At 29.8% G+C, this 26,376-nt stretch overlaps 1 protein-coding gene across 2 annotated transcripts in view; it reads left to right on the top strand.

Moving 5' to 3' along the window:
• Positions 1-26,376, top strand: part of LOC141527166 (uncharacterized) — a 72,862-nt gene that overhangs the window by 31,548 nt on the left and 14,938 nt on the right. For both annotated transcript variants that reach the window (XM_074242492.1, XM_074242491.1), the window contains 4 exons: positions 20,124-20,350; positions 22,397-22,535; positions 23,104-23,253; positions 23,441-23,584. In XM_074242492.1, coding sequence (XP_074098593.1) covers positions 20,124-20,350; positions 22,397-22,535; positions 23,104-23,253; positions 23,441-23,584 — 660 coding nt within the window. The remainder of the gene's footprint in view (positions 1-20,123; positions 20,351-22,396; positions 22,536-23,103; positions 23,254-23,440; positions 23,585-26,376) is intronic.

Here is a 26,376-nt window from a genome sequence, read left to right on the forward strand (position 1 = left end):
AAGTGAGAAAATTTTTAACATTTTAAAGTATAGAATGGAAATATAATGCTGGAAAAATATTTATAGTCCCCAGAGTCAAGCCATAGATTTTTAGAAAAATTTTACCACACTAAATTTATAAGCAAAACTAAATTTTTAAAGCACCAGTTTGTCACTCGCGACGACCAAATTCCGTACAGTCGATTCGTAACCCGCTGACCCTGTGAACTCCTCAGGGACTGTGTATATTTTTACACTAAAATTCCCTGAAGTTTGGTTTTAGTATTAGCTAGTTCTTAAACTTTTTTACTCAGTTGAAATTTACAATTTAGCTCTTTTAATTTATAACAAGTATTTTATTAAAAGTTTAAAAAATTCAGTGAAAATAAAGAAACCTTTAAAAATTCATTAAAAAAATTTTCAATCATAAAATTATAATTTTTTTATAATTTGTTTAATTTTTTACTTTAAAATTAAATAAAATAACTTTCAAATCATATTTATAAATACGCGGCTATAAAAAATTGAATTAAAAAAAATCTTGAATTTAATTTTTGAATTTTTGATGTCAAAAAAATTACATAACTCCAAATTTAAATAATTACCCCATAAATAATTAATAAATAATTTTTTTAACTATTAATAAATATTTATTAAGCAATTTAAAATTGAAAAATAATTTTTAAAAACTAACTTTTCTCAAAAATCAAGCAAACTCCAAAGCACCATCTAAAAATAATCACCTGCTAACCAAAATTATACTAAATCCCCAGTCCTCAGTTATTAGTCACTTATCACTCACTCTAACCGACCACTGACTGCTCAGTTGCGTTGTTTACATTGTTTAAACAATATCCAAAAGCGTTTTTATCATCAAGAGTGGCGAAATGAAAAGCTCTGCTCGGTTTTCCTCGCAGCCACGTTATTTGAATATTGGATTGTTCAATAGCTAACAATAGTTCGTCTAACTGTCGGACTTGAATTTTCACCGAGCGGGTCCGCTCACCAATACCCTGACGAGCTCTTGTTGTGTTCTGTTGCACCCAAATCAAACTAAAAAACCGAATAAATAACAACTAAAATACATGTCCTTTTATTGCGTCCATGTGCAAACCTCTCCCGTACATACGTACGTACGTCCCTTGTATATAAGCTGAACAATATAAAATGCGTGTGTACATACAAAACTACGCGGAAATCATTGATCAACAAATTGCATTCATGTTTCGGTCAGAGGCCACACACACGCTCACATATGCACAAGAAACAGCCAAAGTGAATCATGAGAATCGTTTCGCTCGACCCGTCGATAAAATTTATCATTCAAAAATAGTCCGTACAAAGAACTGGAGCTTTTTTTCATTCAAAAGTAAACAAACTTGTGGAAGTAAATAACACGTACGTGTAGTATCCACTCCATCAAGTTTGAGGTAATTGAGTAATGTCTGTGTGCTAGTACTGTACAGTACAGTCAAGTTTCCTACTAGTCCACATATGTACATGTGTCGCTGTATATAGAGTCGAATCGCAAGCCAGACTTGGTACAGCTGCTTGGTAATTCATAGGGCGTACTGCCATTACTACACATGTATACTTTAATATTTCATGTATGAAGTACAATGTAAACTATTATTTTGAATTAAAGTGGGAAAAAAGGAACGCAAGAAAAAAGGGAAGTGGATTTGTCGGAGCCGTTTATAGCCAAAGCTTTCATTTGCTGCAATTCATTTTCTTTTATAATAGTATTTTTTTGGTTTAGCAGTCTCATTTCCTGAGTAGTGCTCTGTCTGGTGAAGAGATATCCTAGGTTATCAAAGTGAACTGAACCTACGGGAAATTTATTTGCAGTTTTGTTGGTAAGGGCTTTTTTTACAGAATATTGTGTTTATCTAAGTGGAATAATTAATGAGAACTCTGGAAAAACGCTTTGTCTATTTTAGCTTTAAATCTTTGTGAAATCGTACTTTATTGTCGGCAATGTATTTTCATTCTTTTTTATTTTTAATTACTTTTCATCGCGTTTAAATGTTTATTTTCTTAGGTTGCAGTAAATTTTTTATTGCGACTTTTGTGACGTAACAAAGCCCGCGATTGTCAACTGAAAATTAATGTTCTGATTTTTAACGCGCGTAAGTTTAATTTCAGGAGTTAAAATTCATTTAAAGTGTGTTGGGTAAAAACCAAAAAATTTAGTGGCAATTGTCGGCTTTAGAAAAATAATAAAGGTTGAAATGTGATACGACAGTAAATTTTTAGAGAACTTTGAATAAAGACCACCATAGAAGTGACTTATTATATTACCAAGATATTGTTTTTCGTAGAATAAAAGCTACCGTTTTTGTTTACAGCTTTTTACGCTGATTCTCTGCAATTATACTGCCCATTTATGACTAATAAATAGTAATTGTTATTTTTTTTTTTTTTACTCTAAAAATTTTATTTTTGCTCTCGCATTCAATACAGAGGCTTTGAAAGATAAAAAAAATGTGGAAAAATATTGGTATAATTTCTAATTGAATGAATACAGAAAAAATAATTGACTTTAAAAATTAATAAAACTTTCACGCGATTGTCAATTTATCAGCGAGTGAGCAATGCTCAGTGACATGAATTTCGCGAACTTTATTTTATTAAGAATATTAAAAGCTTTTTTTATGATAAATCGTTAAAATTTAGCTTTATTAAAACGATTTTCAAGCGCACAAAGAAAATTATATAACATTACCTTTATAATTTTAATCTTAAACGTAATAAAAATTAGTCACTTTTTTTTTATAGTATCTACACAGAAATTTATTATTATTAATAATAATCCATTGAAATAAAATGAATTGTTTTATGGCAATACAATAACGAGACCGCGATTGTAATAAAACTTTGCACGTGAAACATTAAATTATGTAACATTGAGCTTATTATTCAAAATATAAACAATGCATTGCTTTTAATAATTGACTTTTCTTAGAGCTCTTTCAGAATCATTTTAATATTTACTTTCATTCACGAGATGTTTATTAAAAGCTGTCTTTTATATATGAATTTAAAAAGACTTTGTTTTAAAATTGAAAAAGTAAGATTTTTAATATAAAGAATACATTAGACAAGAATTTCAAGAGAATTAATAAAAAAATATCTGGAACAATTCATTAAGCCCCACCTACTGATAAGCAGACATAAATATAATTCTGTTCAAAGGAACGTTAAATTACAGCCATGTCCATACAGCCTCGCCTCGTTCGGTAGAAAAATTTTCTTTAAAACATAACCAGCAATTTCCTTTAGGGTTTACGGTCACACACCCTTTCATCAACTAATTAACGACTTGCCCTTTGTCGATATTACTTCTAACAGAATAGTGGTCACGAACCACTGAACATATCCGACTGTCGGATTCGCAGTCAGTAACCACAATTTAAGTTTACTATCCTTGTTTCTCATACATTAGAAGCCTTAATAATACTCATGCTTATAAAAAAAAAATAAAAAGTAATAATAATAATAGTTTAAACGTTATTACGCTAAATTAATAATCCATAAGATAGAAATGAATAACGAAATTTCTCGATAGCAGCATCAAACAGAAATAGAGTTATGAATAATTAAAAATTAGAGGGAGCGTTTGAGTGATGTTGCCTTCAGAGAGAACGTCACTATTTTAATTGTTCCTGAAGGATTGAAAAGACAGTCTCAGAGTAGAGTTTTGATAAAAGAAGTAAAAAAAAAAAAGTGCCAAGTGATCACTTATTCTTGGTGATATTCTCAGCCAACGAAATGTCATCCCAGTAAAAAAGTAACTCCTTTTATTTCAATAATAATTTTTTTTTTTTTTTTTTATTAACCTTTTTGTTTTTGTTCATATTCTGGGAGTTTCAGAAACTCCCGTCCGGGCTGCTTATTCTTTTAAGTGTCACCGAACTTTAGCGAAATAATGGGCGCTGTGACAGGTCGAATCTAATCAATTTACCAAATCCTATTTTCAGTTCGTTGATTCGCTCATCATGGGATATTCCAGTGTGGGTGAAAATGTGAGTATAAATGGTGGGTGGTAGGGTGGATAGGCGGGTTCAAAAGTGTCGGTGGTGGGTAGGATATGATGGAGATAGGGACAGAGACAGATATGGTATTACATAGCCGTGATGGTTTCAGCACAATGAGTTTGCAGCAGAATATTTCATCGCATCTCTTCATCAGAATTTACGTTGTAAATGCCATTTTCTCTACTCTATACACGCTTAACTCGACTACAATATATACGAATCAGCATTCATGGAATCGTGTGTACCACTTGCATATGTAATTGCTCTATATGACGATACTAAGTGGTTTGCTGCGATTTAACAAGTGATTATTTACGAACAAATGCAAAAGGATATTGTTTCAACCTAGCAAAGATTAATTACGTTACTAATCAGTCCTTTATATCTTGTTGACTATAGCGAAGATAATACTAATAATCCCATAGAATTATAAATTTACCACCTAATTTAATTGGGTTGATATTTGCACACATCGCACCTCAAAATTAATCAGAATATTCACCTCTAAAATTCATTTTATCGAAGATCTAGATCTCGAGAATTAAATTTAAATTTATCGTAAATTCAATAAATGTAGATAATAATAGTGATAATTAAAAAAACGTTTAACTTTTAGTGTTTAATTTAGTAATTAGAATTAAAATTGACGTTAAATTACCAACTGGGGTTTTAAATTAATATACGGGCATTTATTTGAAATTAAATAATTGCTGCTGCGTAATTATTTTTTAATTCATTTAATATTCGCGGTTGAAGTATGTCGGAAGAATTTGCGACAATAATTATAATCATCATTCTGTATTAAAAATAGAGCTGCCCAGAACGATCGATATTGTGAATATTACCTAGCGTATTTATGATGATAATGATGATGAATTTTACATAAAATCATGTCAAACGGTCTATTCATTGCTATTCAAAAATATTATTGCGTTCCATGAAAATTTAATAATTGCTCTCATTGGTATTCATATTATTAATGATCACCATACACGGAGAAAACGCTAATGATTTCAAGTACCGTTAAATGTTATCAGCTATTTCGTGTTTTTGCACTGATTTTCATTATTATAAATGATAATACATTTTGTCGTTATCAGAATATGAATTTTAATGTAAAAAAATTCCAAATTAAGACCTTTAAAAAAATTCAATTTGATTAAAAAATTGAACAACAGAATTTTGAAATACATTACTGATAAATTGATATTGTCACGTTTCATGACATCATTACAACCATCTCACTATCTGGATTCATGAATAGGATACCGCAGATTATTGTATAGATTTGTAAACCACCCAAATAACAATTTGTGTGTAACCTGATAATTTGAACCTCAAACGTATTGAGCTTAACAGAAAAAAACATTAATACTGTCAAAGCTGTTTGCTGTCAGAACAAAAAGAAAAAAAAAAAAACTAAAGCCCTCCTATTTATAACTCATTAAAAAAAAAAAAAAATTTCAATCCTACAAGCCCAGATAATATAATGGATGAGTTAATATTAATAATAAAACGAAACAGAGAAGATTAAAAACGATCGATCAAATAAAATCCATCCCATCTTTCTCATACATAAAAAATAATAATCCGGCTTAATTCCGTTTTCCATGAATAAGCAGAAATGATATCTAATATAAAAATTTTCTCATATGAATAGCATTTTCATGAGCGACAGCTGTTGGTGGTTCTTCACTCTTGCTCCAGGAGGACTAGAGATAGGTCGAACAAATGTTCTAAAGTAATACCTCAGAATAAAGCTTGACGATCTCGGCTCATTCCATTTCCGAGGGTAATCTCTCCCTCGTCAAAACTTTCGGATAGTTAGTATGGGTTCCATCCGGGATTTCACCGTCTGCTGGAAAACCCTGACACTTTTAATTACGCTATTATTAACTAAAATATCTTGTACCTTTCCAACATCCCAGTCACATAGAAAGTCCACACATGCATATAAGGGCTCATATACAGTATAAAACTTTCTAGGATCTTATATCTTAGACTTATATTATTCTGACACGCATCATCCATTAAGTGCATTATCAAATTACACTTGCGCATTGTTTCTGTTTCTTAATTAAACACTGGTTAAAATCCACTTTGTTCCAAGAATTCTGGCCTCCAGCAAAATTATAAACTTTGAATACGTTATATATTGTATAGTACTTTAATGTTACTTAACAGTAAGAGAGTTTTGCGTGCAGAACAATGAAACTATACATAAGTATATCACGCCGATTATGTGGTATAATTTCGATAAGAGTTTGAGTGGTGATTCTCCTCATTATCAACCAGAATTATGCATTCTCTTCTGAACAAGAATCTCTCCAGAGTCACGACTTTTTTATTCAACTCGTAACTTTTTGATACTTCACTCCCCCGGCTAAAAGATCTCGAGAAGAAAATAAAACTGTCTGACATGAACAGAAAAGAGGAAGAATCCTCTTTTCAACATCATTCAAAATCATTTCAACAACAACAACTAAATTTATTATCATTGTTATAATTATTGTTGTCGTAAGAAAAAAAATAATTACATTCAGCTGACATCAGCTGATTATTTTTTTCCACCACTTGATCTTTAATCCTTGCTTGGACGATAATTCTTCTGTAAAATGGAAAAGAAAGGTATTTCATCATAATGACAACTTGAAAGCATCCTCTGAATGCTAGAAGAGTCGTTAAAAATTCCGGAGATGAAATCGGGAGATTATTTCTTCATTTTTGGTGGAAACATGTGTGGAGATATTCCGAATTCGTAATGGATGGAAGAATGAGCAGATAGCTTACAGATGATAGAAGATAGATGATAGATGGATGGATGCATCTCATTGGCCATACCAGTTAGTCGGATATTGCGATAGCCTGTGTCGATTATCGAATCGAAGCTGAAAGTATTTCCAATGACAAATGGCAGTCTAGCCTAGCATGCGCATTGGGAGCGAGGAAATCCGCAAACAATTCGGTTCACTCGATTTAACCTGGCCGTTATCAATGCTAGGGATGACTACTTACAATCAGAGTTTCTTTCAGCTTAAAGGCTGGCTTGATGACAGATTTTATTTATAGGTGCTTTTATTTCCCCCATTCACGCCCGGAACCTAGAAAGATAACACGGTGTAGTAATTGAATTACATTCAGCTGAATTCAGTATTCTGTGGACGGAAATAACAATTGTAATTCATTTTCTGGCGATATCGGTGGAGTATTGTTTGTTTTTTCGAGTTTGCTTCGTTAAAATTCGGCATGTATCACTATTTTGGATCAAAAGTATTCGTGAGAGTGAAAAATTTTCAAGTTCAAAAATAGTTAATAGCCGCCGTTTTGAAACTAATCGATCGATTTGATTCATATTCGAAATCACCGGAACAGCCCCAAAAGGAAGTCTCTTCAATTCCATTGAGCTCCCTTTAAAATTGTGGGTGCCATCGCGGTCACAAAGAGCGTTTCATCCCAAATCAGATGACATGTGCCAGAAAAGTGTACTCTTGTGAAAGGTTGCGTTGAAAAGGCACACGAATTGCTCGATTTACTGTTTTCCCTTTCATTTCTCTACCATTATTTACGATGAAATATTTGCCTTTTATTAGCGTTATAATTTATTTTTTAGTTGGCAGTATCAAATTATCAGATTCAGTTTGGAAAATATTTAATTTTAAATTACGCTCGGGTGAACTTGGTAAAAAATCCGAATTATGTACTTTGTAAACAGAATTTACGAGGAGTTTAAATTGAAATGAACGAGAAGAAAAGCCTTTGAAGGCCGCTTATAAAAATGTATTTCATTTTTAAATTAGAGGGTTTGTACATTATATTTAGCTCTTTGTAATATTCTTCAATTTCCAACAGATTATGAATTGGATAAATTTATAAACTTATTCTTTCTCTTTGTGTTTTATGCCGATTGAATTAACTTGTTAGCCGTCATTTTAGGTAAATTCATGATTAACACAAAATCAAAAATTCAAAATCTCTTTATTGTTACAATAATAGCGAAAAAAAAATTTTATTTCACTGCTCATTAATTAAGGGCTTGTTAATCAGTGCAGAACTATAAAAACTAGTTGGACTTATGCCAAAAATAATGCAATTGTAACGATTGATATTATGTCTTCTTTCGAAACAAAGCAAATAGAAGGGATCGATTTTACTCGTTTCTTTACTTACAGATAAAACTTCATACCTAAGGTAGAGGAACTTTAAAGAATTTGGCAAGGAATAGTGCAAGTGAAGACTAAGTACATTTCTTTTCTTTAAACTTCAAAAAAAAAAAAAAAATAAAAAGAAACGGAGAAAACTATTAAAAGTAAAGTTTAGAAATGCAATCAATCAACTCTTTAATTTCCCGTTCTTGCGTTATCAAATTATTTTAAGCGATTATTAATTAATGTAAGTAAAAAAAAAGAAGAAAAAAAATTAAAAAATAATGTTTTTTCTTGAAAAAAAAAAAAAATAAATAAATTGAGTGAAAGCTTCTCCGGGGATATCAATAACTTTAAAAAATCGTAAAATTGTGTTTACTCTGGAGATAAATTATAACAATAAAACACGATGTAGCTTTGTGTAATGTTGTCATACATAACGAGTGTCGTTAGTTAGCATAAAATTTAAGCTTACAGAGAAAAATCCCCTTGGGATATAAAATAAAAATAAATGAAATATATATAACGTCACTACTGAGCGAACTAATATATGTTATTTTCCAACGAGTGTAAATAAAAAAAACCGCGAACGTATATTTACCGAGTAAACATTAAAAGTTACGCATGAATGTTTTTACATGCAATCCAAAATCACGTTTTAACTTTTTCGACTAAGAAGAAATATTTTAAAACGCTATTTGTAAATGCAACTAGCATACACCTGGTAAACATACGGTATTCATGTGTCTGTGTCTCTACGGCGACACACATGCTCCCTCCGATACTCCAACACAAATAAAACACCGATCAGAAAAACTAAAGGTATAAGACTTTGTCTTTTATAAAATTCGATTCCCTGCTGAGAGTACTGTTATATGCACTACACGACTACCTAGTTTGCCACGTGAAAAAATTCACTGGACCATATGTGATCCTCAGTAAAAACTTTTTTTTTATTTTTTTTTTTAATGTTTTTATTTATTGTTCGAATAAATCCCGGTTTGTATTTACAGTGACCTTTAAACTTTTATTTTATCAAATTGATTACTTTTAAAAATTTCCATGGATTATTTGCCGTCCTTGTTCGCCAATTCAATACCCACAAATTTACGCGAATGGGTAAATCTAATGTAAATGTAAATGTAAATGTAAACTTGGAATGTAATCAACTAGAGTAGATGAGCAAAGAAAATCAACTTTTCATTATTATATTGTATACTCACGTTTACGGTCTTTTGTACTTTAGATTGTCGCTAAAATCAATATCTTTTATTGCGGGGAAAAATAATTCCGTGGCACTGTTAAAAGGAAGATCAATTGTTGGAATAAATATATAAGAAAATTTATTTACATACAGCTTTTCCTTTTCGAGATACACATTGTGTGTTATGTGATTGTAAATCGGTCAAAAGATGATAAATGCTTTTGATTAAATTTAAATCTCTACAGATCCATTTTTTTTTCTCAATCTCAATAATTCTTATAAAATTGTTATTAATTACTTAGAGCTAAGCTTTAAAAGCAAAATAAATTAATCCAAAAAAAAAAAAGTACAAGTCTTATGCAATATTTTCCAAAAAAAAATTTTTTTTGACACTAAAAACAATAAATTAATTTAAAAGATTTAAGAAAAAAAATTCTTGAACTTCAAGACAATTAAATCCTTCAAAATAATTAATTTTTTCTAAGAAAATAAATTTTTTTTTTATAGATAAGTAAAATAAAAAAAAATTTGTTGAGAACAAAATTTCCTTTTCATTGTAAACATATTTCTTCGTAAATCGATGTTTTACAAATATAAATCATAGACTTGCTATCTACTATTCGAAATCGTATTAAAAATCTCAATTCATCGTCTAAAAATAAATTTCAATGTTGCGTAGATTAGGGTGTAACGTTTCTTCCCTTGAACCGCATCGCACCCAAAATGGCGGTAAAAAACATTTTTCTTGATGGAAAAAAAGATTTAAAGATTACAGTAAGCTCTGACATTTTTTTTAATTTTTTCAAACGCCTCTTTAAAAAACTAGCAAAGTAAACTATATAATTTTTAAATTACATTTGAAAATTTTCCTTGCTGCATTGGTAGAAAAATTTTTTTTTGTAAGAAAAAAAAAAATTCTTGGATTAAAAAAATAAATCTATTGTTAACTTTCAATAAAATGTTTTACAAAAGAAGTTTCGATCCTGGATAGTAATTAAAAGTTTTTTTATTACGAGAAATTGATGTTTTACAAGTCTTATACCGACTCACTCTTGAACTTATAATAATATTTTAGTTTAACACCGACGGAAAAATAAAAAATAGACTTTTTTTTACTTATTTAACTTAAAAGTGATGGTTAATTTGTTGTAAATAAACCAAAACAATTTGTATCAGAGACTAAAAGTCAACTCACACATAATTAATGACTTCACGGTGGCGGAGTCTCGCGGAAATTCCGTGTGACATATTGACGTTTTTCTCCGAGTCAGCTGGAATCTTCTTTAAATGTTGATCATAATATTAAATGAAGTAGAGTCAAAACAAATAATTCTCGACTGAACTTCCATAATACTAAACAGTTGCCATAAAATAACACCGGCAAAGTTAAGTATGTAATTCTCTTTTCCGGGCCGAAAGATCACGTACACCTCGTAATATAAGCGCCTTAAAAATAAGTAACTATTCTGTGAATAAGTGAGTCGGGGCTCGAACCCACAATACTGTCAACCGGAAGATAATAAAGCAACAATATACCGTATAAAATGTATCTAAAATAAAATATAGTAAATCGGTTTTCATTTTTCCGAGGCAGCTTGAAGCTTTTTTCTGTTTAAACTGAGTTAAAAAAAAAATCCCAGCAGCTTTTATGCGAAGAAAATAAATAATCTTCCAACAAGTACAGTGAAGCTAAATAAAATTCTGAAGTTAAGAATAAAAGTCCAAGTACAAGTACAAAGTCTTAAGAGATATTATTTAAACAGTTAATCTAAGTTTTTGAAGCGTTTCCCGGAGGATCGAGAAATGTGTGCCGAAAAAAAGTGGACTGTTAACTAAAAAACAAGTCAGAAATAACTTAAAAGTTATATTTAGAGTAGGCAATTGGTAAGTTTAAAAAGATATTTATAAATATCTACACAGATATACAAAAAACAGCGACTAAAAGTATCGTGTGTTTGTAGCACGTGAAACATCTGCCCCTGGAGAAGCGATCGCTTAGCCAGTCTCTAGTTTGCTACTTGAGTTGAGTCACGGCTGAGAAGTAGAGGAAGAAATGTCGAGAAATAAAATAAAAGTTTTATTTTTAAGACAAGAGGCTGCAGCAAGAAAATGCCAGCTACCAGCTCCATTGATCCGATATGACTGCTCGTTTGTTCAACGTCTTTGTTATCAGAGAGACAATTGAACGGCTGTCAGAAATCTTCCCTATTTTATCACTCACAATTAATTGAGACTCGATAAAGTTGAAGTAATCCAACGATATGAGATTATTTAATTAGTTAATTGAATTAAGGTGATTCTTCAGGATGATTATGAGATGGCAGGCCTGCTCTGGTAATTATTACCCCGACTTCCGTTGAATTGGCCACTAGATACATATACACTGTTATTTAAGTGTTTTATAAACCATTTGGAGCTTAATTGTTTCACCAAACTCGGAGCTATTCAACCGCAGCTGGCTTATAGAAGGTATGGACGCCCATATGCTCCCCCACGGTCCTATACCTACTTATGTTATTATTAGTATACGTTGAGTAGTGCTACAAAGTCACCGTAACCGGGCGAGACTCGGTGTTACCCGAACGGTAAGCCACTTTACTTGGTTAAGACTTTACTGATTTAAACTTGCTGTCGTCTCTGTACACGTTGAATTATTTAAGGGTGATAATAGTCTGGTAATATTGTTTAATGGCGAAAATATCTTGTATTTTTCTTTGAAGTCTGTTTGACGGAAGGGTGAGTTGGAATATTTAATATCTTTGGAAATAAAAATTCAATAGCGAGAAAAATCACGCCAATTCGCCATCTAGTGGCGAATTCAGAAAGCTTTCCATACTAAAAATAATAATCCGTAATAAAATAGTCTGAAATGACTTAATGAATCTAAATAAATTTTTTTATCGATAGTTTTGAAAATATCTAATAGGTGGCGCACGGCCACTAAATTTTCTCCTTTTTAGAGAGTTAAGTTTAAAGTATTTACTTCTAGAAAAAAAAATTTTTTTTCTCACACTTCTAAAACGCTATTGGTCCAGGTTTTTTTAATTGAATTGACTTTAAAAATTTTTTTTTAATATAAAATGATGATAGACATGCAAATTTTCTAGAAAATATAAAAAAAAATGGCAAAATGTAATTATTGATGATGATAAATCAAAACATACTTCTTTAGATTTGTTCAAAGTTTTTCTGAAGTTAACAACAAATTATTCACTAAATAAAAAATAAAATTATAATTTAGAAATTGAAAACCTTTCACGAAGTTTTCCTCATTAATTTTTCTTCTTTAATGTTTCAAGGTCTAGTTATATTGAAGTTTCCTTGACTTTTCCGATCGGAAGTTAACTTTCGATGATTAATTATTGACAACAGTCAATAACGTTTGCTAAAATAAAATATTAATCAGGTTCCGAAAGAAAATAATTTATTAAAAGGCATTGGAGTGAAATTAATCGGGGACACGGTCGATACTTTTTATATACTTTGTTGGAATAACGAATAAGAAGCAGCAAGTCGGAAATTTTTGTGATTTATATTCGTAGCTGAGTCAAACGGTCTAGGCGAGGCAACAAAGTTTGTCTTCCACTCGAGACTTCTGAATATACTTTATGGAGAAAAGCATTTATTTAAACTATAAGGATTGTATTTAAATCACAAAAGAAATGGCAAATGGTTAGTTTATAAAAAAACAGCGCATTGACAGCAGCAATAACAATAAATACTGCAGAATCAAATCAACGGGACATAAATTAAAAGTAACCTTCTTTAATTTAACGATTAATTTTCCTATTAAAGCGAATGCCATTGTTCAAATTTAAACATCAAAAGCGTTTCAAGTCCAATAAACGGACACTATTTCAGCGACAATGCCTTTGATAGTTTTATTTTCTCTACAATCAAAGAAAAAATTTTACTTTTATCAGCACGGCTATTTCTTTTAAATGAAATCAAGTCTTGTAATTAGAAAAAGAAATTCCAGCGAAAAAAATTTAACGCTGTCTTTGAAATAATTATCTATTCTCGTTCGTAATACTTTAAAATAAAACTACTCTTTAATAATCTAAAGCTTGAAAGCTACAATTTTTCAAAAGTCGCCAATTTTAGATAACCGCCGACAAATTTATTTTCTTGCTAGTAAATGTCGTAAATTTTTTTCGTAAACTTCGAAAAAATATCAGATAGTTCTTTATTTATTATAAATTTTATCTCAATGATTTAATGTCAATTTTTCTTGCAAATAACTATTTTTTATGAACTTGTCCTGTAACATTTCAAAACACAGTAATTGCAAAGTTTCTAGTTTTTTTTTTCATTTTTATTTTATGATAGCAAACAATTTTTTTTTTTTTTTTTATGAATTCTGTGTAAATTTTTTTTTTCTAAAGCAAATTTGAATAAGCCAAAAAAATCGTTAAAAATGAACATAGTTTTATTAAAAAAAATTCTTTTGTTAGTTTTATTGTTACAAAGTAACTTTAATTTAATTTTTAGTCCAAAAAGCGACGCAAAAGTATATATACGTTATTCATGAAGTTAAATACACGATGTAAATCGATATTTTAAAAAGCAACTCGCCAACAGAACATCAAACTTTCAACGGGGTTAATTGTACTAAAAATTTCTAGTCTTTCAGAACCATTTGATGTTCACTAGCTCAAATTTCCATATTATTACCTCAAATAATAAAAAAAAAAAACCTCAAACTTTAAGAAAGTTACAACTGAATAAATAAAAAAAAATTTAATTCGATTTAAATAAAAAATCTTTAACCAAAAATATTAATATAAAAAGTTGGAACTTGCAAATTATTCTTGATTCAAATGAATTATACTTTAAAATTTTTTTATCATGTAGCAATTGATCTTTCACAGTCAATCTTCATCATCTTCAATAAACAAAAAAAAAAAAAAAAAAAAAGTTTGAGAGCTCAAAAATCCAAAAATTGGCCCTAAAAAAAAATTAACAAGTAATCTTCCGCTAAAGATTTGTGCCGGGCCATTTGCCGCGTCAAACAATGTTCCCTCCAGCGAAAAAGAAAGCTTATCACGGAAAACAGCCTCGAAAGGCCGTACTGCGAAATCAGGTATCATAAATACTGGAGATAAATCTTATAACCGATAGTTTTTAATGTAACATAATGACATCGTGATAACATAAGTAATGCGAGAATCCGGGCACACTAATCCGGCTTATACTCTACTCCCGAGTTATATCTCTCGATCTCTCCATATATACAGACTTATAAACATATATAATGGTTAACTGCGTAGAATGTATGACATACGGCTCGCATGTCGCTAATTAATAGCTCAAAAGTTAATACAAGTATTTACTACGAGTACGGAGACAAAGTCAGGCAAATCGAGTGAATTCAATATTAATTATTATTATCAAAGACTGAGGTTAGCGTAAAAAAGCTTGTGATTAATCGTAATGCCATTAAATCTCGGATTACTCGCGGATTAATTACTAGGGTTTATCTTATTGTTTCAAATAGAATTCACTCGAATGTGTACTGTGGAGCGCTTGCGGGTATACAAGCTCCGGAACCTGGAACTGAAAACAGATAATTTTCCAAGAAGCTCTAACAGACTTATTGTTGCTATTATGTGCGATTCTTTTCATCCTTTTATTTTTTTTCCGTTATTAAATCCGTAGTCGAGCGTCTAATTTACTTTTTATTTTATTATCTTGTATGAAAGCTTATTGCTGTTGAATCAGATGTTTGTCTCGATTCGGTACAGAGCAAGGAGCTCCTGGATTAAACGATAAAACGTTTTCGAGGAGTTTTGAAGAACACAAGAGGAGAGTTCTGAAGATAGTTCCGAGTATTTGAATTTAATGGGAATAGTGGATATTAAAAGTATGTGAGAAGCTAAAAACCGATAAAAGGAGCTAGAGTCTATCGCTATATGACTATTACTGTGTTCGAAAGAAAGAATTAGGTATGGTATGGTATGGTTCAGGAGGAATATGAGGAACTGGTGAGACGTAGACGGAAAACTTGGCATCAGATCCAGATTTTAGTTGTCCAACTTTGAGAATCCAGGAACAAGTTAGAGAATTGGCAAAAGGAGACCAGGAGGAAGAAGAAGAAGAAGAAGGAAAAGGATGAGCAGGAGGAGAAGACAACTTTTCAGAATAAAGCACGAGGATATAAGATAGTATTCTCGTCTGTCGTAAAGGAGGTCGAGCCTCAGCACGTCTTCCGGTTTTCGTTCTGTTCCGGCACAAACGAACATTGATCGGATCTTTCTCACTACTTTGCTTCTGCATAGTAGATCTACATCTATATCTACATCTCCCTTTTTCAGTCAAGTAGATCTATGTATTTTAGTGGAGAAACGTGTAGAACCACTCACGGATCCCGCCAGACTTTGATATTACGGAATTGAGCTCAGTATTTATGGAATATTGATTTTTTTTTCACACGAGATCAATATTCAATACTGATGACAGCCAAGGTGGATGAGCGTCGGGAATTGCTTTTTGAATTACACTTATTGTTGTTATTATTATTGGAGATAGTGCAGCGTAGGAGCTATTTGGGCACAGGTTTTATTTAGTAGGTTCGTCTTTTTTTAAAAGAGCTTTAGAGCCGTCTGGAGACGCCCCGGCTCCTGGGAGTCGTTCGGGGTAATGGCCTGGATTTTTATAGTTTTATTAATATTTAAAGATAATTCTATTTTTTCAATTCATGGAGATAGTTAAAGATAAATAGATTCGTGTATTTAAAAAACTTTGAATTAAATTTATTTTTATTTTGTAAAAAAAAAATTGACTTGATTCAAGGAAAAAACTCTTAAATAAAAAAATTGTCTAGCTTAAGTCAATTTTACTTGATTTAAGAAGTTTTTGCCTTAATTTAAGACGATAAAACTCGTAAAAATATTTTTTTTACTGCAAGAAATGTTTTTTTTTTTTAAATAAATGCTTTAAGAATTTTCTTAAATAAAAATTTAATGTATAAGTGCTTAGCATATTTTTATCTTGAAATTGTGTTTTAACCTAAATTAATGTTGGATGAAAATTTATTACGAAAAAACAGATATTACGCTGCAGAACAAACTAGTATATTATAGATATTTAAAGTATCTAGTGATTTTTCTTTTTACTGAGACCAAAGTATCAGCTGTTAGAAATTACTGTCGGAAGTAATTTTATATTTTTCTTAGATTTGTGGAACTAAATTCGAAATGACTCACTATTTTAGCATCAACTTAATTTCAGTGCAATAATGCATTTAATTAAACTACCAGTAGCTGTTTTATTTGCAATAAAATAACAAAATCGTGTTAAAATTAAAACACATGGTGGAAAAAAATCTACATTAATTTGGAGATTATTTAAACAAAGCTTGTTTGTGGAAGAAGATCAAATATAGCCTTGCAAAAATAAAATCGTCTGTTTGCAAGTCGTAAATTGCAGGATGAAAAAATTTTATTAGTTTTTTGTGACAAGACTAAATTTGTTGATATGTGAAGTACACAGAAAGGCTATTAATGAAAAATTTTTAAAATAAATTAATCGGATGCCCTATTTCGCCATTTCTGATGGTGATGAATCTTGTCAATGTATCTGAAATTTAAACTTTTAAGGATAAACTTTTTATGGGCTGAAATAAAAATTTGGAAAGGAAGCGGAGTCATGCCGAGAAAATAAATACAGAGATATAAATCACGGCAAATTGCTGAGTTACACCAAATTTTACAGCTAAAACTTCCGAACTGCATTTAAGTGCCTCGAATTATTCATCCTCGGACTCGTTATTTTTTCAATAGAGTTTCGGGTCTCGAGAAATTCCACTCAACCGCCGATTATTTCAGCCCTTCTAAATAAAATAAAATTCTTTCCACAGTATTCATCATTCAAGTTAGTTTAATGAGCGCGGAATTAAAACGGCGGAACTACAACCGCTAAGAATTTTATTTTTAAAATTGAACTACTTTCAAATAAATAATTTACATGTGTAATTTCCGCAAGTTTCCACTGCTGGAATTTATTTAGTAAATTTTTAACTCTAATTACTGATTGCTAAATTAATTGCCTTACAATTTTTAGTTATTTTTTAATTGCTGAATTTTTAACAAAAAAAAAAAAAAAATTATTTACATTCATCAAAAATTTTGAAATCAAAGGAAAAATCTACAAAACAACTTCTACAGTCACTAATTAAATCGTACCCAGAACTTATAGATACTTCATGGTCTCCGAAGTCGAGTTATAACTTATGACGCATTTATAAACTTGTATCAGGTATCACCCAATTTAATTAGTACTAATAAATTACTTTAGTTTATATGCTAAATTCTATTTGTGCTAGAAGGTGTAAGAAGTCCGTCTAGCACCCTAAAAAAATTCACTTCATTCAAAAAAATAAAATTCTTGATCCAAAAAAAAAATTTGAAGAACTTCAAAATCTTAATTTAATTTAAAAAATCCTTGAAAAAAAATTTTTTCTAATTTGTTTATTATTTAATAAATTTTAATAGACAAAATAATTTTTTTTTAGTATATTAAAATTTTTTTAAACAAACTAAATTTTTTTCTCTACTTGTTTGATTATTATTAATTAAATATTATTATTAATTATAAAATTATATGATGTTATTGCACACAACATACTGCATTAGAATTACACAATATTTAATTAGCAAATAATTACCCAAACTCTATTTTATCCTTGCGAATAAATAATGAATTGAGTCCCAACAATACAATCAGTAAAAAAAAAAAATTCAAATAATTAAAACAAGAGATAAAAAAAATGCTTATTTACAAAACACCATATCACACCGAGCTCACTAGTCAGGATTTGTCGGCAGACAAATTAAACCGGATGATAACAATAGTCGATTATTATTACGAGTAAATCCAATGAATAATTACCTCAAGCGCATTATTGTTTAATATATATTTGCCTTTGGCGAACCCATCGTCTCTGTAATCTATCATTAAATAATTTTTTTCATTTTTCTCCTCATTTTTATTTACCTAATAAATATAAAATATCAAATACAATGGATTGTTGCGATGCAGCAGTAATCGTGATTTATGCGAAGGTAACAAATAACGGAGGTTCAAATATAACTTGCTTCTGCAGTTCCGAGTTCTCACGGTATTTTAGCATCACTCGAGATTGTGATTTTTTTTCCAGTGAGCTCTAAAGTGCCCTCGAAATTATTCATTACAGGTAAAATAACTCGAGGATAATACGTCGGTTCTTATTAAAATAAATGTCTGTCAGACATGTACTTGATTCCTTTAATACATAACATGTACACACTTTTTTTAATGATCAATTATTTCACCGACTTTACAGAATATTTTTTCAATCTTATTATGATGAAAAATGGAATAAAAAGACAAGCTCATGATAAAGAAAGACATGACAATAAAATTATAACGATGGAATTTTTTTAACAACGGATCTTTTAAATTTGCTGGGTAAGATTTTTACGAACACATTCTATAAGGAAACTTCTAAGATGATAAAAACAATAATATTTCGTATCATTATATTATTGATCTCCTTGATATGAGATTGAGTTCGAGAGGACCAATGCTATGTCATTATTAAACTTTTTTGTTAAGTTATCAAAATGCTTAAGATTCTTTCGTTAAATTGTTAAGCTTATTTTTTCTTTATTATTAAAAATAACGATGAGAAGACATTTTTTCGTTTTTATTCATCGCAAATGTTGTTTTCATTATTTAATTGAATAGAGAGTAAAAAAATGAATGAAAAAGTTGTAGAAATAATTTTTTTTTTTTAATAAAATAAATCAACTTAAAAAAAAAATTTAATAAAAAAATAAATCAATAAATTATTTTTAATTTTTTTATTGACTAAAAGTTTTCACGGTAGAAGCTTCCGATTATTTTTTTTTAGAATATTTTCCTAAAAAATAATAATTATTAAAGCTTTTTGAATACTAGTTTATTTTTTTTGATTATTATAAATGTAATTACACACACTATTTATTCACTAACGTATAAAATTCTTAATTAAGGTAAAATTTACTTAGTAAAATTATTTCTGAGCTTAATTATCGAAATGTGAGGTGAAATTTGTCTTGAATATGCAATAGAGGTATAGCAATTTGGTTCTCAGGTAAATACACATGAAACTTATCCTAATAATTTGCTAAATAATTATCTTTGATAATTATACCTCTCATGAGTTCCAATAAAAAAAAAAAAAAAATTTTATTTTCAGTGTAAAAAGGTTTTGTTACATCAATATTTGTCAATAAAATAAATTACTTGTCCACTTATCTCAATTTCACCAAAAGCGGCTTAATAAAAACGAAAAGAGCTCCCTATTATTTAATTAAAAAAATTGCTATTGAATCAAAGCGGCTTCATTACATTAAAAAAAATTTTTTTTTTTAAAACAATATTCCTCCGAATAAGCTTCTCATCGTGCAACGCTATCTCTAATTATTTACAAAAAAAAAAGATCGTTATTGAAGAAAAAAAAAGTTAATACCAAAACATAACAGTTTACTTTTTGAAAAGATACCGAAAAATCCTCTCATTAAAAATTTGGTATCCTCTGACAATTAATCCGCTTATCCTGAGCTCTAATGATCGAAAATTCGCTCTACAGGTCAACTTAGATATAATCAGAAATAATTAACCAGAAAAATAAAAAAGAATAATTTTACTAACGATGTAAAAAAGAAGAACATAAATAACAGAGATGATAAATAAATATAGAGGGTCATGATAATGAAAATGAAAATTATTATGTTGCAGGTTTGTTATCAGGAACTCTAAAAACGTACCAACGAGCTGCCTGTGACGAGGAAACGATGTCTTTGCGGTGTCCGCCGGGTACCACCATCTCAATTACTTTTGCGCGTTACGGTAGAGTCAACGACGCCACGGAAAAATGCATCTCCGATAAATTGCATCCTTCTTCCGCTTCAAGTAGTTCTAGTACATTAGTTAATGAGACATGTCTCCTCACCCACGAGCTCCAGGTATGTAAACAGGTTAATCGAATTCCTTTGAGCACGTTCTACTTTTCACATTTTTACCCCTTATTCAGTAAAGACTCTTTTTCTCGGTTTACTTTTTTAATCACATAAGATACCACAAAGCCGTCGTTAAAAACAACCTATATTCTTCAAAATAATAATTTGAAAAAGACAATTGTTCTTTATTTCTATTTATTATTATTATTATTATTATTATTATTTTTTATTTTTTATTTTTATTATTCGACATCTATCTGAAGACATTTGAACGAGCTTTTATCTTTTCTCGCTCGTGAGCTGAATTAACGAACATTTTTCGGGTCAGTTACCATTCGCGAATGGGAAGAGACATTTAAACGATGAGAGAAGAGAGATTTTCAGAATGTGCCAAGTGTTTTCCTTTCGGTCGCGCTTTAAGCTTTGCCTAACGTCACCAAAATCGTAGTTATAGTAGTTCTCACTGAGGGAATCTCTCAAGCGACCTAGAAAAACTTAAATTATCTTCTTTTGCTTAATATACACTTGTTCACCCCTTATCCCTTTGCTTGGTAAATAAATACACCGACTAAAGGCCCGGATAAATTCAAACGCCACTGAGAAACCAAAATTTTAAACCTCAAAGCTTCTTTAATCCCACCAAAATTCTCAAAAAAGTTATCTCTGCCAAACGTTATTTGATCTCTGATCTTTATTTATTTATTTACTATTACATTAATTTATTTTTACTAAAAAGACAAATTTTTGTTTTTTTAAATCTAATTTTTATAATTAGAGAGACAACAATTTCTGTACCGAGAAAAATCATTAAGTGACAAATTAGTCTTGTTTTATTTTTAATTACTTTTCTAGTAATTAAGCCAATTAGTTAACTAATTTAAACTTATTGCAATTATATCTGTGAACAGAAATTTACTGACCAACTAAGTAGAAACACTGACATTAAAGTTGACCTTTATTTCTGTTTATATGTGAATTAAGCTTTAATAAATAGCCATGTCTGTAATTACCCTATACATATTTATATTTAAACTTATTCTCGGACATTCCGAGCTGTAAAAAATATTCAATTGCGCGTTATTAGCAGACAAGTAAGACGTGAAGGATAGGAGAAATTTTTTAAATATTTTCATCAGCTAAAAATTGTAAATACTCATAGTTATATATAACTATGCACTGACTGGAGTAATAAATGAAAAATAATAAACAAGTGACGTAGATAATTAAAATTAACAGGATATGAATATGAGAACAGAACAACATCCAACGCTGTTCTAGTAAATAATTCTTTTAAATAAATATGAGATGACAAAACTTCATTTTAATATTCCGAGGCAAAAAAAAAGAAAATATTTTTTGTGATAAATAATTTCAATTTCTTTAAAATAATTAAAATAATTACCGAGCATAAAAAATAATTTCATCCTTCTGTGAATATTGTCTCTCTATACAAAACTTGGTTGGTCCTTGCAGTAAAGAATTACTTTGTTGTGAATTAAAAACTTTTTTTAGCCGCGTATATATTCTGTGATTATGTACCAAGTATTGAAAATACATTTGTGTAAATATACATTTATATTTGTAGGGTAAATAAATTTCAATTGCATACTAATACGATGATACATAAACACGACTGGTGAATGGTTCGAGCAATTTCTTTAGCTCCAATATGAAATGGAAATGAATTTCCCGAGAACTCGGGACCGCTACGGGGCACCTCAATAGATTTAAATTACTAAAAAAAATGAGAAAACTCTAGTTAAAATTATTCAATATATTCCAATACTCACCACTCAATGCGACTGGTTTTTAGTATTAATCTCAAACAAAAATTAAACTTTATTCCATTGAAACTTTTCAACAAAACTTTTTTGTTCGCCTTTCGCTGTTCACCCATAAATTTAGATTTGATAAAATTCAATATAAAATAACAATAATGGTGATAATAAATTTTAGTTCATTAGATTTTTTTCTTGTTACATCCTACAGACTTGGTAATTAATAACAAAAATAGCTTTTAGCAGAGAACGGGTTGCTTTAATGACCCGATAGTATTCACTGTTGCAGAATGTCGTGGAAATTTGCCAGAAGAAGAGGAGTTGTAAATTCAATACCAACCCCAAAAATTTTCAGTATGATCGATGTCCACACTTGCCAAAATATACAGAGGTTGCTTACAAGTGTCGTCCGTGTAAGTTTTTTTTTAAATAACTAAAAAAAAAATTACTTTATTCCTTTCAATGGTTGTTAAAAATATTTTTTTAAATGCCGACAAAGTTAAAGCCTCAATTATCAACAGGGGTCTAAATATTGGCACCTTAAATTATTTTTAAATACATTTAATTATCTGTAATAAGAATAACTATCGTACAAATTTTTATTAAATTCTAATTGATTAAAAAATTGAAGTAATATTAATAAGTTTTGATATTTGATTGGTAAAAAAAATTCAAATCATAATTTTGTCTCTAATATTATCAATAATTGGGGATTTTACCTTCCCAGATTTTTTAAATCTATTCCAAAAATTAAATTCAAAAAATTACCTACCATAAAATTTTGACAGTAAATTTTTTAAATAAAAATTTAATTAAAAAAAAATTTTTTACTTATAAAATAAAAATATTTATTTGATTTTTGAGAAGCATCCAATACCTTTAACTCGAATATTTATTTATAAAAAAAAGTGAAATTGGATTTCCACAATCTCCATATAAAAGAAACTAATGAATAATAACAAAATAATAAATATTTATTAGATGAATTTCGGAGTAAAATTTCATGCGAACATGATGCAGTTAATTTAGTATGCTACCCGGGTAAACGTGTAGCGATTCTGAGCGCATCCTTCGGAAGAACTGAGTACGAATCCTTGCAGTGTCCTCAGCCCCACGGAGTCAAAGAAGAAAGTAAGATATTAGTTTGGATTATTGTTATTATTTTCTTATTTATACAAAATATTATTATACATATATATTTATTTGTCGCATTACAAGCAACAGTTTACTAAGCAAACATATGAATATGCATGTTACATATTAAATATTACATGTGTTGGTGTGGCGATGGTTAAATAATTAAAATTAATTTTCACAGCATGCATAACGCCACACGCAACGGAAATAGTAATTCAATTGTGTCACGGAAAAAGAAAGTGCTCTGTAACCGCAAATGGAACCACATTTGGCGACTCGTGTAAACCAGACACGCGACCGTATTTGAAAATAATTTATACGTGTGGTAAGTACTTGTCACATATATTTCCTATTTTGTATATATTATAGTGTATAAAGAGTACATCATTATTACCAGGATTATTTAATAATCACCCGTACGGCGAAAATTTATTAATTAATTTTAATTTACGCTCATATCATATCGACCAAATTTTATTAATTAATGGTTGATAAATCAATTAATTAATTAATTAAATAGCTTTATTATTTTTTTTTTCACTTTATAATTTATAAAGAGACTTATTTTTGCTTTTGTTTATTTTTAATCGACTTTAATTCAATTATTATTATCATTTTTAATAATTTTGTATTTTAATTTATGACAGCTCGAGATCTCATTAAATAAAATAACTTTTTGACGGCTAATTTTGCCAAACGACAATGAGAATTAACGAAACGTGAATATTTAATTTTCCGCGAGTATGAAATGTTGACATTAAAATTCTATTAAAATTTTAAAACTAATTAGAAACTATAAATTATTTAATTTAAAAATGCATCTCTAATACAGCGATTTATTAATATTATTGATACTTTGATCGATTTTTAATATAAATTATAAATGACAAAACTATAAGCGAAATTAAAATTGATGACAGAAAAATTAATTGACTATTGGAAAAAAGTGAACAAATTTTTCCAAATTAATTTTTCGCTATAAACTTTTGAAGTATAAATGAAAAAAAAAAAAAAGGCTATTGAAGCGTTTTTAATAAAAGTTGGTAGTTTTAAGTGAAGCAGAAGCTTGCGTTATTAAATAAAAGGTAAATATGTCACCTGTCGTTTTAATAAAAGTGTCAGTGGCGTGTCAATCATGAATTATTGATTTTTTTTTCGTATATATATTATTTAAAAAATAAAACAAAAAATCAAAATTAATTATTACTTCGTGCTGGCTTAAATTTTCGAGATATTTTTAATTTTTTAAGTAGAAAATTCCTACCATTAGTTAGGTGTCAAATTTTATCCGTATTAAATTCCCAATTAATGTTCAAAGTTTTGAAATTGTAAACCTTTCAATTAAAATTTTATTTACAGAAAAAAAAATGATGAAATAATTCGAAATATGTAAATTTATCAACAGTCAATAAATTCTTTGGAATAAAATATAAAATAACTTGATCAAAAATTTTCAAAGGAATGTGTAACAATAACTATAACACTCCCCCGCTTGGATGACAAATCTACCCCGAAAATAAACATTTGTTTCGTCGCCCCTTGAATATTAAGTTCGAGTTGACAACTGGAGCGTATCAGCCCCATTCCCACACAGCATAACGCGCGGACAAATAGATTAATAGCCGAAGATTTATCTAAAGTCGTCAGATAAACACGGGCCGGGTTTGGAGCTGGTGGGAAGGAGTGACAGATCGCAACCTGTTATTGTGCGCGTCAGCCCGTTAAGTCAAGCAGACCGAGCATACCTACCAACCCGTACAATGATAATTCGAGAGCTGAACTCGAGTAAAGTAGTCACAATGGTTATTTGTACACAACACTAGAACATGCTCCACTGTTTAAGCGGCAATCTATAGGACACCCCATAAATTACCGCGCATTAACATTAACATCAACATTAGCATAAATCCACCCTCGCGATTACACTCTGCAGCGTAACATACCATCTCCGGATTTAATTTTCTCAAAGGAACAGCAATGGCTTTGCTCTAAGAACTCATATCACATCACATTACTTGGCCTCTTCCTCGGCTTCCTGAGCATTGAGCACAGGGAACTTAGAATTCCGAATTACATCAAAGCCCAAGTAGGTACTGTACCTGCTTAGCTCCTAGATGCTGGCTGTTACGTGTGTACTGGATGGGTTTTATGTAAATGACACTAAGACCAGCTCCTTATATGCTATTCAGGCAGTCAGCGAGCTCAACCAGTTAACCAGTTAGCCGACCACCCACAGCCTCAGCTCCTCGTCTCCCGGAGCCTCGTCTTCCCTTGCGTCGGTTACCACTCAAATAAACTTTCTCTGAAATAGCTTACTGACCTGGAATAATTGCAAAGCGCTCACGAATGATAATCTAATCTCTAACGAGCTTTCTAAGTAGGGGCCCCGCTCTTTGAGCTATTCAAATTCAACTAAACTCATTCAATTTAATTTATTGTGCGATCATATTTATGATGGGTAATTAATTGTTAATTACTCTTTAGATTTTTTATTTAAAATTATTATTATTATATGAACTCGTGAAAAAAAATTTTTAATAAGCTTAAATAGATTTTTTTTATAATGTAGTGCTAGAAAGATCCAACAGGTGGCGCACGGTCACTGAATCTTCTCATTAGAAAAGAGTTAATTCGGAAGTATTTAATTTTAAAATAAAAATAATTTCTTTTAGCCTTCAAGGAATGTATCTGAGTCTTGTTTTAAGGTTAATTAATTATGAAACTAATTTTTATTTATTGCAGTGAAAAAAAAATTTTTTTTTGAATAAGAAAAATATTTTTTATTTATAAAAAATAATTTTTTTCACGAGGATGAAAAAATTAAAAAACTAAATATTTCTTTTTCATCGAACAAAACCACTCTGATCGCAGTACTGTAAGTTTTATATCCATTGACTTTTCATCGGAATTTCATCTAGTTACTCAAAGCCGATTTACCGACTAATCTGTTGCTTTTATCAGTTGAATGTTTTTCGCTGTTCAACCCTTAAAAAAAAAAATAATTCGACTTTATAAGACCAAACAGACTCTATATCAACCTCTATTATTTTCTCTCAATTTACTAACGCGTGGTTCGTTAATTTATTCAAGTTCTCCACAATAGAACTGAGTTTTGTG

The sequence above is a fragment of the Cotesia typhae genome, unplaced genomic scaffold (genome assembly GCF_013202065.1).
Source record: "Cotesia typhae breed Kobodo isofemale line unplaced genomic scaffold, CoteBio_Ctyphae contig_4, whole genome shotgun sequence".
Lineage (NCBI taxonomy): Eukaryota > Metazoa > Arthropoda > Insecta > Hymenoptera > Braconidae > Cotesia > Cotesia typhae.